At 22.3% G+C, this 16,355-nt stretch overlaps 1 protein-coding gene across 1 annotated transcript; it reads right to left on the bottom strand.

Moving 5' to 3' along the window:
* Positions 1-4,376: 4,376 nt before the first annotated feature.
* Positions 4,377-13,756, bottom strand: LOC128952839 (LIM/homeobox protein Lhx4-like). The gene is made up of 5 exons (XM_054298292.1): positions 12,829-13,756; positions 11,945-12,021; positions 11,259-11,305; positions 10,836-11,035; positions 4,377-4,438 (listed from the first exon to the last, which is right to left on the bottom strand). The coding sequence occupies exons 1-5, from the start codon at positions 13,296-13,298 to the stop codon at positions 4,408-4,410; spliced, it is 825 nt and encodes a 274-aa protein (XP_054154267.1). The 5' UTR covers positions 13,299-13,756; the 3' UTR covers positions 4,377-4,407.
* Between the last annotated feature and the right edge of the window lie 2,599 nt (positions 13,757-16,355).

Below are 16,355 nucleotides of genomic sequence, written 5' to 3'. Positions count from 1 at the left end.
TCTATCATTGCAACTATTAGTCTGCCTGTTGTGTGTTTCACTTAGATTTTTTGACACAATTTTTTATACATGTATACGAACAGACAGTATAGCATACACATAATATATATAATAAATTTATACCATCAATATATCTATTTGTATATAAATTATATCATATAATATTAAAAGTACTTTTATGAGTGTGTGTGTGTGTGTGTGTGTGTGTGTGTGTGTGTGTGTGTGTGTGTGTGTGTGTGTGTGTGTGTGTGGAGAGAGAGAGAGAGAGAGAGAGAGAGAGAGAAATGGATATAATGTAAATGTGGAAATGTTTCTCAATATTGTTTAGCATTACATTTAAGGCATTAAAGTGGCGATCCATACATCCAAACGTATAGTCGATTGAGCACTGCTTTCATGTCAGACCCGGTAATGTAAAGTCAGTGTTAGGTCTGATCTCAGGAGATCTCAATATTTCCACTAAAAGCTGCTTTCATTTCGTATAAAAATATTTCAAATTTTCTCGCATTAATGGCTCAATAAAACACATTTACTATTACTTAATCTATTTTAATGCTTTCGAAATTCCCATATCTTATATACAAATCTAATAATAAAAGCATTTTTTTTATTTTTTAAATAAATATTTTATTTTAATATATAAAAGTATTACTTAATTATAATCTTAAGTTAATAATAATTGCATTAATGTAGTTTAATAATTGTTTTTAAAAATAATTTGCTTATTTATTATAAATAATTTTACTTGATATTATTTTATAAATGTTTTACTTATATTAACTTAATTATTATTATTACTATTAAATAATGTCTTAGTATTATAATTAAATGAAATTGTATTATTATAAAATTGTGTTAAAAAATATTATAATAATTAAGAAAAGCCATCGCTTGTTAGTTATTTTAATATTAAGTAAAGTAAGTAATATATAAATACAATTTATTTCATTTAACTAATGAGACGAAAAGCGCTAAACAAAACTTTTTTTCTTTGCAATTCATTATGTAAATGAAGTCCTCTTAAAATAACTCAAATCCATTTAAAAGTAATATTTAAAAACACAGTCACTTCTGGATCTCTCTCTCTCTCTCTCTCTCTCTCTCTCTCTCTCTCTCTCTGCACTCATAATAATATTGTCACACAAATGCGAATCCTATGTAAGACTTGAGTGCCACACATTAAATAAAATTAAAATAAATTAAATTAAACTGAAAAGTGCATAAAAAGTGCACATATCATATAAAATATATTTTAAAATATTATATTGTATATAATGGTTGATATATAGCGCAACAGTATAAAAATAAAAACATTGGTTTTTCTTTATTATCTCAAATTTTTATCAAAACATTTTTTTATAACAATTTAATGTAATTGTGCACTGAATTTGTCTGATATTTATTAAATAAGCAGTGATTGCTAAAAAATAATGGCATAAAACAGTTAGTTATAGATAATACATTATTAAAGTTTTTTATTTTATATTGTATATAAAGAAATTATTTTTAAGTAAAAAAGAAATAAAGAAAAACAAAAAATATTTATGTAAATATTAAATTAATGGTTTGAAAATATATTTATAATTTTAAAATATTAAATATTTTTATATCTGCAATGTATATAAAATTAAAATTATAAAGTGATTTTTTTACAAATTTTTATAGTTTTAAAATTTAATTGAATTAAATGTATTGTAAAGTTATGGGAAAAATACAAAAAAAAACAATTTAAGTTGCAATAAATGTAATAAAATTTAATGTTTAAAAATTTTATATAAAAATATTTTTATCTCATAAAAAAAGAGGTTTAAAAAAATAGCAAAATAATTAAAAATATCTGTTTTGTTGTCAAATTTGAAATTTTAAAGTAATAACAATAAAAACTCATTTATAATATAAGATAAAATTAATGTTAAGACTTACTGTACATTTTGCTTGTATTGCTGTACTATTTGTTATTATTTTGTAAACACACTGCTATTTTGTTTTATTTAACATATTTTAAAAATGTTATTCATTTGAATGTTTAAAACAAATGCAGTTTAATGTAAATATATTAAGTATTTGACTATAATATACACATAATGTACTGATTGTTAATCTCTTAATTTTTTTGACATAACATTAGTTAATAACATCGTTTAATAAAAATCAAAAATACAGTATAAAATCAAAAATAATTTGCGTCAAATAATTATAAAAAGCAATACATTTTCGTCTAATAGGGTTTTTTTTGATTAAAAAAAAGAAAAATATAGAAAATAAAATTAAATGACTTAATGCCAAAAATGACATAAATTTATTGTTGCGATCAAAAGATAAGCTCCTAATCCATGTCTTCATAAAGCAATACATTTTAATTAGATTTTTCATATTATTGATGAACTATTGCTTCATCTCATGTGAACTAATGTTTTACTTTTTATGTCTTATCTATTACTTTGATCTCATTTACCCCTCGACTCTAAAAAATTTGATTTACTTTTTTTTGTTTAACTTTGTTTAGCTGTTTTATAGATTAGTTTTGTTTGTGTCAACAAAAAATTAAAAACTTTTTCAATTGTTTTGTTGTTTTATTTCAAATCAATATTTTTTCAGTCAATCAATTTGAAAGCCATTAATATATTGAAAGATCATCGGAAAAAACTAAAAGCACAGATGCAATAAAATAAAACAAAAATATAATACATTAGAATTGAGACAACAAAAAGCACTAAATTTTTTTATGTAATAAATTTGTTTAAACAACTAACGAGAAAAAGAGAGTGAAATAATGTAAAAAAGTAATTATTAAATTAGTTGAGTACTATATATGTAATTTATACTGTATTATGAATTGTTAGCTTTAGTCAAGCGTTCAATATATTGCAATGAATTTGTTTTTAACAATAGAAAAGTTTGACTAAAAATTTATAGCTATGTTTGATAAACATGAGTTGTATTATTTAATACACATTAAATGTCGTCCAATAATTTACATTTAATGCCATTACAGCTAAGCTTTAATTATTTTTTCTACACTTTTTAATGGATATTTTCCGTCCTTTTTAATGCTTCATTTGAGATCAATTACAACGATATCATAGCAAATCTCTGATATAAATAACATTATAAATTACAGTACAGTATTTACTGTATTATTATTATTACTACTACTATATATAACTTATATCTAATATTATAGACATATAATTCTTTCGCTTTCAAAACTATATAACAATTTTCACTCAAAAAAACATATTTTATGATTTGGCTTAAAATGCTTTTAAATTCTGTGGCTTACGTTTACGGAATATAAAAACAATATTATACATACAGTATATATATATACAGTATTTATTTAACTTTTTAGAAATTACTTGTTTCATAAATATATAAAAATCAAGTAAAAACTAATAATTTATACTATACTTATAACAATAGTTACGATATATTTATTCTATTTATTTATTAATAATTTGTGAATGTTTTGTCTTAAAAAATAATTTAAATAATAATATAATTTATTTATCCTATGCATGATTTGATTTCATAATGAGCTAAATATAGTTTTAGTTTCCCTGTTAATTAGCAACAAAAATTAGAAATAAAAAAATGTTAATTAGTTTATTACTCGGGTTTTAAATTTTAAGATAATTTATTTTTTCTTTTCGCTCAAAAAACAAACTCTTATTTTTAAAAGATATAATAAATGTAAATCAATTTTAATTATTTTTTTATTCTTATATTAAACTACCTATTCGTTAATTAAATTGCATTATTCGATAATAATTTTGTTAATTTAAACGAAATAATAACAAATTAATTATTTATATAAAAATATGCTGCAAAATATATCTATTTTTATACCATAATTAATAAAAGAACTAAAAATGTTATTTTAATAAGAATATTAGATATTATTGATTTTTGCCTTATAATTATTAATAATAATAATAATATATTAATAATAATAATAATAATAATAGTGTATATTTTAATTAAAAACAAATTAATGTTTCAAAAAACAAATTTATTATTGATTTTAGGTTTTAAATAAAAATTTTCTAAATAATTACACAAAATATTATACAATTATCATACATACATTAAATAACTAAAACATAATTAAATAATAATTATAATATTTTCATTATTTTACATTAATGAAATATATATTATATATAAGTCTTTAACATAGAAATTATATAACATTAAAATTAAATTTATATACATTATTATTAAAAAATTATTGTAAATATACATAAAAGTTTCATAAATTATTGATACCGTTACGGCAATTACTATCATTTATAATAGTTTCTAACTATAATAATAATAATAATATTTAATTGAATTATTATTTATTTATATATATATATTGAATAACTTGTAGGTTGACTTGCATTTAGTATATACGTTGATATCTTAAATGTGTGGCCTTTTTGTCCTAGGTGATCTATATATAAAAAATGATTAATTTTTAATTAATTTTATTTTAAGCTATTATTCATTAGTGTAATAGCATAAAAGTTTGTTTTTAATTAATTAATAAAATAATTGTTGTACAAATTTTTAAAAATGTTTAGACAATGGCTTATATGCTGCAAAATAATTGTTTGCTTTGTGTTGTATACTGTTTATTAAATTAAAACTTATTTAGTGTATTATAATCATATAAACTACAATTTACTATAAAGTGTATGCTATTGTTTGTAACATTAATAATATAAAATCTCATTTAATATTCTGCCATTTTAATTGAAATTTTTAAATATAATTATATATACATTTTATATATACGGTATTTTGCTGTACACTACTTTATACTGTATTATTGTATTGTATTACAAACAACATTAAACTCAATGTTAATTACTAGATTTTAAATGAATCATTTAGTTTTGATTCAAATTCATATACATGTATAATATTACAAATATACAATATTCGATATATTATTCTTAATTAACAAAAATATAATAACATAAGAGCACAATTTTTATTATTTTAAAAATCTATCAAAAATATAAATAATATATTTTAAAACAATTTAATTAACTATATTTTGATACTTATTAGCTTAACTAAAAAATTGTCTATACAAACAAATAATTTAGATAATTATAGTTTTCAAACAATTTAAGTTGATAAATAATCAATTTAGACAATTGTTAAATCTTTATCAAATATAATATTTATATTATTACAACTCATTTATTAAAAGTGATTTTGTTTTTAAAGGTACTTATATATCAATCTGTAATCGATTAGTATTCAGTGTAGAAACACATTGTTTACAATAAACTTTTTAAACACATTAAACAACAGTAGCTGAGATTGTTTGTTAAAATTAGTTAAATATAATGAGATTCAAAATCTTTTTAACAAATATTAATTGTTAAACTATTTTGTAGTCTGTATTTAATCGTAATGAAAATGTGTGCACAAATTTTATACATCAATGACATTGAGTTTTGTGTTTTATTTAATGTTTAGAAAATGATATGAAATTAAATGAAAATTCATTTGTAATAACTATTGAAAAGTTTTTCTCAGCTCTTAATTGACTTTGTTTTCGGTCTCATTGTTAGCACAAAAAAGTTAAAGCAAAACAAATTAAAATGAGTTCTCATTATTATATTATCAATGCTTAGCTATTGTTACCATAATATTTGCTGACATTTAATGACCAAAAATATAAATTGCATTTTGACTCATGTCTTGTACTGAGATTGCAATTCATGTATTTATATAATGAAAAGCCGTATTCACTGCCCTATTGTCAACACATTTATGTTGAGGTCGTTTAAGAGGTACTCTTCCTCTTTGTTATTGGCTTTCACTTAGTATGTGATATCTGAAGCAGTGATGTGATGAGTGAAGAGTAAAACTCTTATATGATATATCATTAATGGCAAGTATTTAAAGAAATGGTCCAAAAAGTGGATCCAATAAATGGCCGGAACGGCGGTCTGGTATTCATGGCTTATCTATACATTCAAATGGCTAAGGGATGGACCGTATATGAGCTCAAAACGGAAATAACAAAAGGGATGAAAATGTTTACAATAGATGTCTGTCTATATCTATAAATGTATTTGTGGTGAACCACAGATTCACTGTATTTCACTTTTACTCAAAATAATTGTCAGACTCTCAGTGGCGGAGCTTATTATAACTGTCCACAACTTTTCACTATATTTCTATCAACTGTTTCAACTATATTACGCATCTTTACTACTTATAAATCAATCAAAATATCATTTATTATATATTTAATTTATATTTTTTCATTAAAATTTATTTAATCACACGACTTATTTATTAATACTGAATAATTAAAAAAAATACTTATCATAAACAGTAAAAAATAAATAATAAAAACTTTTAAAGCATTTAATCTCAAAATTAATTTTTTAAAAACTTGTTAAGCATTTAAATAGTGGTAAACCTTATCGCAGGACAAAAACATTTTCAAGTTTTTCAGTTGTGCTGTTATTTATAGCAATATTTGAAGAAAAAACTTAAATTTTGTAATTTTGTTATCATTTTTGAATATAAACTAAAGTATGTGTTGAAAGATATTTGTGAAAACGCCACTCATTTCAACTCAAATAGTGAATCGACTATAATATTAAAGGCAGAGACAGACTATGTTTATAAAGAGTGCGTTAAAAGTGAAGTCAATGCTTAATGCAAACCGCGATAACACCTATTAATGGTCGACCGTTTCCGCACTGACATCGCACCGGCAGATAGCGAGCTGTTAGGCCTTATGTGAGATTTTAGTTTAATGCTATATTTAATGGCCAATCCATGAGATACTCATATATATATATATATATATATATATATATATATATATATATATATATATATATATATATATATTTATATTGTATGACATTGCATATGAAAATGCACCACAAGATCATCAAAAGTATATGAGCTTTAAGTGTTGAATGCATTCAATATTATATATCAGAAAAAGCACTCAAAGTATCACTAATTCAACTACAATAAGTCATTACATTAAATTGTAAGTCATTGCCAATAACCAACTGTTTGGACCATTGGACACATCATTTTTAGAGACCAATTTACATATCATTTATTTAAAAAAGATATTACTTGTTTCTCACAAATTTTTAATATTTTAGATCAATGTAAGCAAAACAAAATTGTTATTAAATTAAAATGATATGCAATCTATAGTTTAATACTCAATTCGCTTTAAATATATTTGAAACTATATACCGGATAATATTTAAATTGAAATACTTTAGATTATTAATTAGTTGTAAGTTTTTAAAATCTCATTTAAAAACCACTAAATAATAGAACCATTAGTTAGTTTTAAAAAACTTATTTTATTAGTTTCTCTTAGATATTGTTAGAAAAAAATCTACACATAGTTAGCATCGACTGTGAGAGTGTTGAGGTCGGGTCCCACTCTTTAGTTTGGCATTTGGCCGTTAGCTATGAGAAAACATTTTAATCATATACTGATACTTGGTTTTACAATTAGATAATATTCAGTCATTTATTATTTTAAAACTGTTTTTACATAACATTAACTAACATTAGCTGTAATATTAATTTTTGGAATATTTGGTAAAACTAATAGTTAATTATTATTATTCTGTATTAATTAACTAATTAATAGCTATTTATTAAGTAAATTATATTTTTATTCAGAGATAACTATTTATAACTAATAATAATAATAATTGAATAAATCAATCAATAAAACATAATAATCATTGAATACAAACAATAATTATTACAAATTAGTTTACCTTAAGTTCTAAGAAAGGCTTTATTGAGTGACTTTACATTACATTTCAACTAATTCTATGATTAATGCAAATAAAACTACAAAAATGTTATGTTCATTGAATTTAATCAACATTTCTTATAATTAAACTTATGGTGATTACCATTAATTAATTTCATATAATATTACACCAATATTATATTGTCAGAGCAATAAACATATTGAATAGTATTATTGTGAGCTATAAATGAAATCTAATGAAACATATGGCTAATTATGCTCTCTGTTTGATATTAATTAAAATTTGTTTCAAAATAGCAAAGAGATTAACGTTAAATGGAAACCAAATTTTATTACTTTATTTCATTTTACTTTAAACATACAAATTATTTTAAAAATAAATTTTCAAAAAATAATAAATTATTTTTTCAACTATTGATAAATAATTGTATACTACAAATTCAATTTAATAATAATATATCGGCATATTTAAAAATAAAATTATTCTAATTTATATGTATGTAAATAATAAATGCAATAAATTTTGTTCAAAACATATATATTTATTTAAAATACTTTTTTAAAATACTTTTTTCTAAATATAAATAAATAATTACAATTAAAATGTCAAAAAATTCTCTTATTTACATATTTTAATTTATCTCTACATCACATAAGGTATTTAAATTGTATAATATATTTAACGATATATATATATATATAAATTTATATATATATATATATATATATATATATATATTCAATATTTCTATATTTTAGTGAAAATGCTTTTCACAATATAATTATTAATATTCATTTTAATCAATAATTTAATTTAGTTTTGTTGGGAATATTCAAAGAATTTAATAATATTACCGTAAAGTTATTGCACTTTGCTTTGCCTGTTGTATACATCATATATACCGATATATATATATTACATAACTTCACTACAATTTTAATATAATAATACCGACATTTTTTTGTCTGTTGACTTATTTTCTAAATAAATGTTTTAAAATAGTAATTATAATGTTTTATAATAATACTATTTAATTTTTAAAATATATTAAACAATACAAAAATGATAAATTATACATTATAAGTTTAAATTACACGTATACTACAATTGTATACTTTTGGTCAGTTTAGTACAGACTCACTCACTCACTCACTCACTCACTCACTCACTCACTCACTCATTCAATCATTTTTTTCTCTTTCATTCAGTATATACTGTAATGTAAGTGTAAATATTGTATTAAAAATATAATGTATGGTTTATACTGTACATGTACTGTATGTGTGTTCATATGTATGATTATATTATTGTTTTAGTGTTTATTACATTGAATATCTTGTATTACATGATAGGAATGGCTGTATTAGTTGATGTTGTCTTTTATTATTAAGGGTTTAATACCTGAGTGTCGATCAATTGTGTTTTGTACCCAACTCTGCCAAAAATATTATAAGGTTTGCATTTAATGATGTATTTGTTGTCTAACTTTATTATGACTTTAATACACTATTTCCTAAATTATTATACAGTTAGACATTACTGTTATTACTGTTTATCTATCTTTCTCTCTCACACTCACTCTCACACTATTCTAATTTATTTAAAGATCAAAGCATTGCTTATATTTTTATTTAATGCAATATATTATACAATATATTTTACTATCAATTGAAAGAGAGGGAGAGAGAGAGAGAGATAGCAAAAATTAATAATAAAATAAATTAAATAATAAATTAAAAATGTGATTAAAGTAAAAGTTTTAGTCATATAAAGATATAGAAAAGAAAACAAAATTCAATAAATAGTTATTAAAAAAGAAAAATGTAAACAATTAAGCAATTAATTTGTGTCTAAATTTCTAATGAATTGCTGTTTCATTGAAGCAAAAATTAATTAACGACTGGTATTTTAGTTTTTCAATTACTTTATTACTTTATTTTCAATTACATGCAATCGACCGACAACTCATTCAATTTACTGTATCATAACTATTCAATATATACAATATATAAATTATGTGCGGATAAGGTATGTGCAGTGCTGTTATAATATAATATACACAATATATTTAATATATAATATTTTGGGTTTATAGCAATTAAATCATATGCAACGGCTGTCTCCACAAAATGTTATGTTATTTTACTATATATTTGAGAGCTCCTAAACTTCAATCATTTATATGTTTGTGTCGATTCATTAAATGATTATAAATTGTCTGTCATTACAATCGTATGCCATATGAATGAGTGTTAGAGAGTTTGGCACAAGAGTTGTAAAATATAATTAAAAAGAAAAGTCAAACACTTATATATATTATGCTTTGGTATTGTAAAAAAATTTAATAAAAGTTATACAACTTTCAATAAAGTCTTATAATATTTTACTTCATATATATACAGTATATACAATATATATATATATATATAATAAATGAATTGAAATTCTCTCTCTCTCTCTCTCTCTCTCTCTATCAGTTAAGGCTCAAGTATTAAAAATAACAACTAATACAGCAATTCATGATTGAAACTAAGCCTTTAACATTAGTTGTTAAATAATTGGCGTTTAAATTAATGTTTCTTCAATTTATTTCATGATATAAAAAAGTAGTTGTAATTAATTTTTTCATTTTGTCTTTTTTATTAAATTGCTATAAACTATATATAGATTTATGTTATATATATATATATATATATATACATCTATAGTAATTAATTAAAAGCAGTTTTAAATAAGAAATTTTCACATCTAATTGTTATTGTAGTAATAGCCCTTGCTCAATTATATAAATGTTTGTATATATAGTAATGAAATTGTTTTACAAGTTGTTGTTATGTTTTACGATTGTTGACTAATTCTCATAATACTGTATATAAATATATTTTTTATTTTTATTACATTACACTATAAAATACAGTATTATATCACAAAAATGTTAGTGACTTTTTGACATTTAAAATTTAGTAATAATTATATAATTTGTTTGATGAAGTTTTTAACGAACAACAATAGGGATGATATAATATTTTTGTATCATATATGCAAATATCCTACCGATTGGTTTCAAATGGTGAGTCTCCGCTGGCATAACCACTGGAACCGTCACACACTTCGACCAGTTCTTGTGTCTGTCTCTTAATGTGATCCAAACTTGTCATTTGATTCAGATTAGCGAAGACCATCCGTTCCTCGTAATCGTATTCACACAATATCTTATTGTCATATAAGTAGAACCGGTCGCCAACACAAAACCGCTATATATTTATATATTTATATATATATATCATTTATATTAAATTATTTATCAAACAATATAAAACAATGTTTTTAAATATAACAATATTATAAAATATTTTAATTCAAATCTAATTGTCAAATTAATTAATAGTATATATTTAATTATCTTAAATAACAAAATAATGTAAATTATTATAAATAATTAATATATAACTAATAAACAAATCAATTAATACATACATGAGAACAGGCCTCACATTTGAAGCACTCTAAATGATATACGTTTCCTATTGATAAACAAATATAATTACATTTTAGACAAAGTAATTAATTTTTATTATTTAATAAATTTATTTTCTAAATATTTTTTAAAAATTGATCTAATTAATTAAAAATATTTGACATTATTTCATATATACTAAAACAACTTAGCCTAATTATAATAATTTTATTATATAAAAATTTATATTTATATTCAGTATTTTGATTACGTAAGCGTGAGTTAATTAAAGCCATACAAACTTTACTATATAATACAAAAAGTATTTATTAAATTTAATTATTTTGATATAACAAATATATATATAAAGAGATTATGCAATACAATATCTCTCAGACAACTAAATCCTAAATTAAAATGTAATCAAAAAGTTATGATTGAATTTGATTCATATTTCTATAATTAAAATATCATATTTTGAGCGATTATTTCCGTTCATCAGTTTGTGGTAACAAAAAAAAGTTAATTAAATCTTCATTTTCTAAATAAAATAAATATATACAATAACTAAATAATAATATAATATATATATTTTTTACAACTCACGTCTTACACAAATACTATATTATTTTATTGTGTAAAAAATATATTGAAAAACTTAATATTTATAATAAATAAATTTGATATTATATGAGATGAGACATACCTCTGGCTCTCATAACCATTTCAAACGCCGGTATCTGTTTATTACAGGCCGAGCAAAGACCTGTCGCACCAAACATCCTATAAAACAAACAAAATACATATCAAATAATTTTATAATTATTTTCATAAATTTTTGTTAAATATATTAAGTTATTTATTGATCAGAAAACTCTCTCTCTCTCTCTCTCTCTCTCTCTTACTTACTTACTTACTCACTGACTCACTCAAATAACTTTTCATGTTTGAGTAGTTAACTAATAAATTTGAAATGATTTTTTGATTTAAAGCAGATATACGATTAAACTAATTGGTTATGGGATGAGAGTATATATGCAATCTGTTTATGAAAGGCTCGTAAATAATATGTGCAAAAATTAGATTTACTTATAAATTTGAAACTAAATGTTTGAATTTATAAAAAGTAATTATTGCAAAATTCATAACATTTATTTACATTTATGTAAATGACAAATGAAATTTGAGTTTAATAGTTGTGTTGATTAATTAGACATATTTGAACAAACATAGCATAACATTTAAATCAAACATTTTAAGTTTACCAATTTGTATGATATATGATATATCATAAAATCCAATTATAAAACTAAAAAATTGTTCAATTTTGAAAAATTAAAGCAAAATTACCCACAAAATAATGTACATTAATTATTTAACAAAAATTAGTTATATTTAAAAAATAATTATTTGATAATTTTTTTAGCATTTTTAAGTTATTATATGATATTTTGTAGTCAGAAAACTATTGAAAGTAAAATTCAATAAAAACTTAATAAATCATTTAATATAAAACAATATTAATATTTAAGAAATTTGATAAAAAATTATTGCAAAATAAGATAAAATATTATTGAATTGATTTGAGACCTGAGATAATCACGTTTACAAAGAATGAGATCGGCTTTTGTGAAGAGTGTGGACCCGACTTCACCCAAACGACAGTCACAACAAACACATTTGAGACAGTCTTCATGCCAGAGATGGTCCAATGCTTTCAATAGATACCTTTCCCGTATGACTTTATGACAACCGAAACATTCCGGTGCTGTGTTGGCCATCGATGGTGTTGTTTGTGTTGAACCAGATTTGGCTGTCGTTAGAGTTTGAAGTGTAGACATATGTGATGAACTCATTATGTCATTACCATTGGGTGTTTGACTATTTTGGCTGCCGGTGCTATTAATGGTGTTATTTGTGCCGATGCTGTTAATGCTATTGATTGAGTTGACGCCACCGACACCACTGCCAGGACCGGCATTAATGGTATTACTTGTGATAATCTGTTTTGAGTTATTCAGCGATTTATTGATTGCTGACATTTTACTTTTTGATCTCATAATAAATATCTTATGAAACGATCAGTGAATTAGCTTTTTTCACATCAATTGACAAATCACTTGAAAAAGACTTCAGTAGTAATGCACACAACTATTGCACATAAAGTTCACAATTGTTTTATAAAATCATATATTATTTGTTGGTTGCAATCGACTTGAAATTCATGGGATTTACTTCACATACTATTCATAACTATAATCATATATTTGAAGCTTTTATTGTCGTTTCGTATAACAAATAAGAGATTTTTATTTTAAAAGTTAGTATTGAATATGCAATACATTTGGGAGGCATATATGCAATACTTTGTTGTGTTGGCACAAACTGTCTCTATTGGCACCGAAACGCTAAGTGTAACACAATTTTGTGATATCACTTCTCTAAACAACCGCCCGATCGCTACCAGTGCTGACAAACAACTGACTGACTCCCTGTGCATCCGATGTCTATAAGTGCACTGCTCTCTCACTCTCCCATTACAAGCATCACAAGGCTTTCAATGGGAGCACCAGTGAGACGGCACTGTTAGCTCACAAACACGTGTCTGCGCTGAGACTGCACTCCAAACCAAAAGCTAAAACTCTCTTTAGTTATGACTTTAATCACTCTATGGTATTATAACTTATAACTAATGGAAATAATTTGATTGAAAACATTATTCAAAATATATAAAGATATTTTATTATTATTTATTTATTTATTTTTATAAAATTAAATATATTTATTTAAAACAAATGTTTTATTATTTAATGAAAGATTATAATTATCACATTTTAGAGATTTTGTTTTTCAAAGTGTTTTTTATTGTTTTGTAAATAAATTTGATTTAAAGTTAAAGATATGTTTTAAGAGATTGATGTGAAGTTTAAGTCGATTCTCATGTCTGAGAAAAACCACAATAAGAGAGACATAAGACTAAGCTTTATATTTAATTATAATTATCAATATAAACAATATTTTCCCAAAACTATTGCCTAAATATTATTTTTGTTAAACAATATCATACAATACTTGTCTTATATAATAGTTTGCATGAGTCACACATTTGAGTTTCATATAATACTTTAGTATAAACTGTATATTGAATGAAAAGCCTATAGCAAGACATTGAGTTAATTAAAAGAGATTTTTCATTATCATCTAAAATAATGAATTGCAAATACAACTGTTTGTGTGTGTCTGCTATGTCTGGCCATTGAATTAACAAAATGCTATTAAAATTGCAACAAAAGTTCATATATAATATAAATAATATTATATATATACAGTATATATACTGTATTGTATAAGTGTGTATAAGTGTAATGATCAATAAAAGTGTGCAAAAATACAATTATATCAAAACAAATAGATTGTATTATTAAGAGCACACCCACCGATTGCTCTCTCTCTCTCTCTCTCTCACACACACATACACACACACAGTGTGTGTGTTATGCCGTGCTTTTGATTGATCTGACAGTGTGAGTGAACAACCATTTACTTTATTATATGATATAACTAGATGTGCACTTTGAACGAGTATGAGAAGCAGCACATGAATTGAATGCTATTAATTGGGCACCAAATTAATGCCTTGAGGTTATGGTCACAACTGGCTATAAATGGTTCGCCAATTTAGTTGTCACGACACTCACTCATAGCAATACCGATTCAATGCTATCCATAGTATTCCTCATAATTATTGAGCACTACATCAATACCGAGACATCCTGTGATGGTTTTATACCCTAAAGCTATTCAACAAATATATATTGATATTAAAACAGTTTTATATCATAAATACCGTATATTATTGACTGTTTTTACACTTAAATAATTATTTTTTGTTAAAAATAGTATACAATTTTTGTGTTGATTGCATTAAATTGCTAAATAACTAATAGTTATGTAAAATATAAAAACAGAAAATCTCATTTTAATCAAATTTTAAATGCCATTATATATTTTGTTTTTTATTTTATTTTTTTGCAAACAAATTCTTTAAAAATTTAAATTTATTTCAACCCACTTATAAAGAGTCAAACTTTGAAAATATTTCTATTATTTAATGTCAACTTTTACTTTAATTATATATTTTTATTTATGTTGCAAAATCGTTAAGATTGTATAAAATATTTTTATTCAATTTGTTATATATTATATTAATAAAATTTAATCATTAAAAATTAATTTATTTTTAAAATTTGAAATATTAATATAAAAATAAAATTAATTTAATATATTTTTCTTTTCTAATACTCATTAATGTATATTTTCTATTTTCTTAAATTTTCTTATATAAATTTATATAATAATTTTATTATATTATATATATGTTATTTTTAATAAAACGTAAACTAATAATGTATCATAAAATAAATATAATTTGAAAAATCGATTTATACTCAAAAATTTAATTAAAAGTCGTAAATATTTATCTAAATTTTTAATCATAACTTAGTTATATATAATGTATATATATAAATTATATATGAGGTAAAGTGAGAGAGAGAGAGAGAGAGAGAGAGAGAGAGAGAGAGAGAGAGAGAGCACAACAAAAATATTAATTTTGTAATTATTTTGATATTATATAAAACTGATAACTGAATTAAAAATAGAAAATACTGTACTTTAATATTGAAATTTTAGTTTACAAAAGAAGGCATTATAATGTTGTCAAAAGTTTGTCATAACATTATAATAGAAATAAATATATTATATATTATATATAACTTATTAACAAATACTGTATATATTATGTAACATGTGATTAGATGACAAAATGAGGTTTATTTTTAGACTTTTTAATTAATGAAATAACTCTAATATTATTAAAGTAATGTATAATTTAAAGCAATCAGTTTTAGTAATTGTTAGCTCAGTAGTAATGCTATGAAATGCTATGAATGAATGCTATGCTTAATGTGTATAACTCTGTCTTAATTTAATAACAATTTTATTCCTCTATATGTTAATGTCATAAATAGTGCACACAAAATGTATATATATATTAAGTAATATATATATATATAACAAGCAGATTGTTAGATAGATAAATAGAAATATATGTATTG

Source organism: Oppia nitens, unplaced genomic scaffold, assembly GCF_028296485.1.
Source record: "Oppia nitens isolate AA-2021 unplaced genomic scaffold, nextdenovo-longstitch-racon4-pilon3 scaffold1_pilon_pilon_pilon, whole genome shotgun sequence".
Lineage (NCBI taxonomy): Eukaryota > Metazoa > Arthropoda > Arachnida > Sarcoptiformes > Oppiidae > Oppia > Oppia nitens.
Note: the sequence above shows the minus strand (reverse complement) of the source record. Positions and strands in the feature narration are given on the sequence as shown.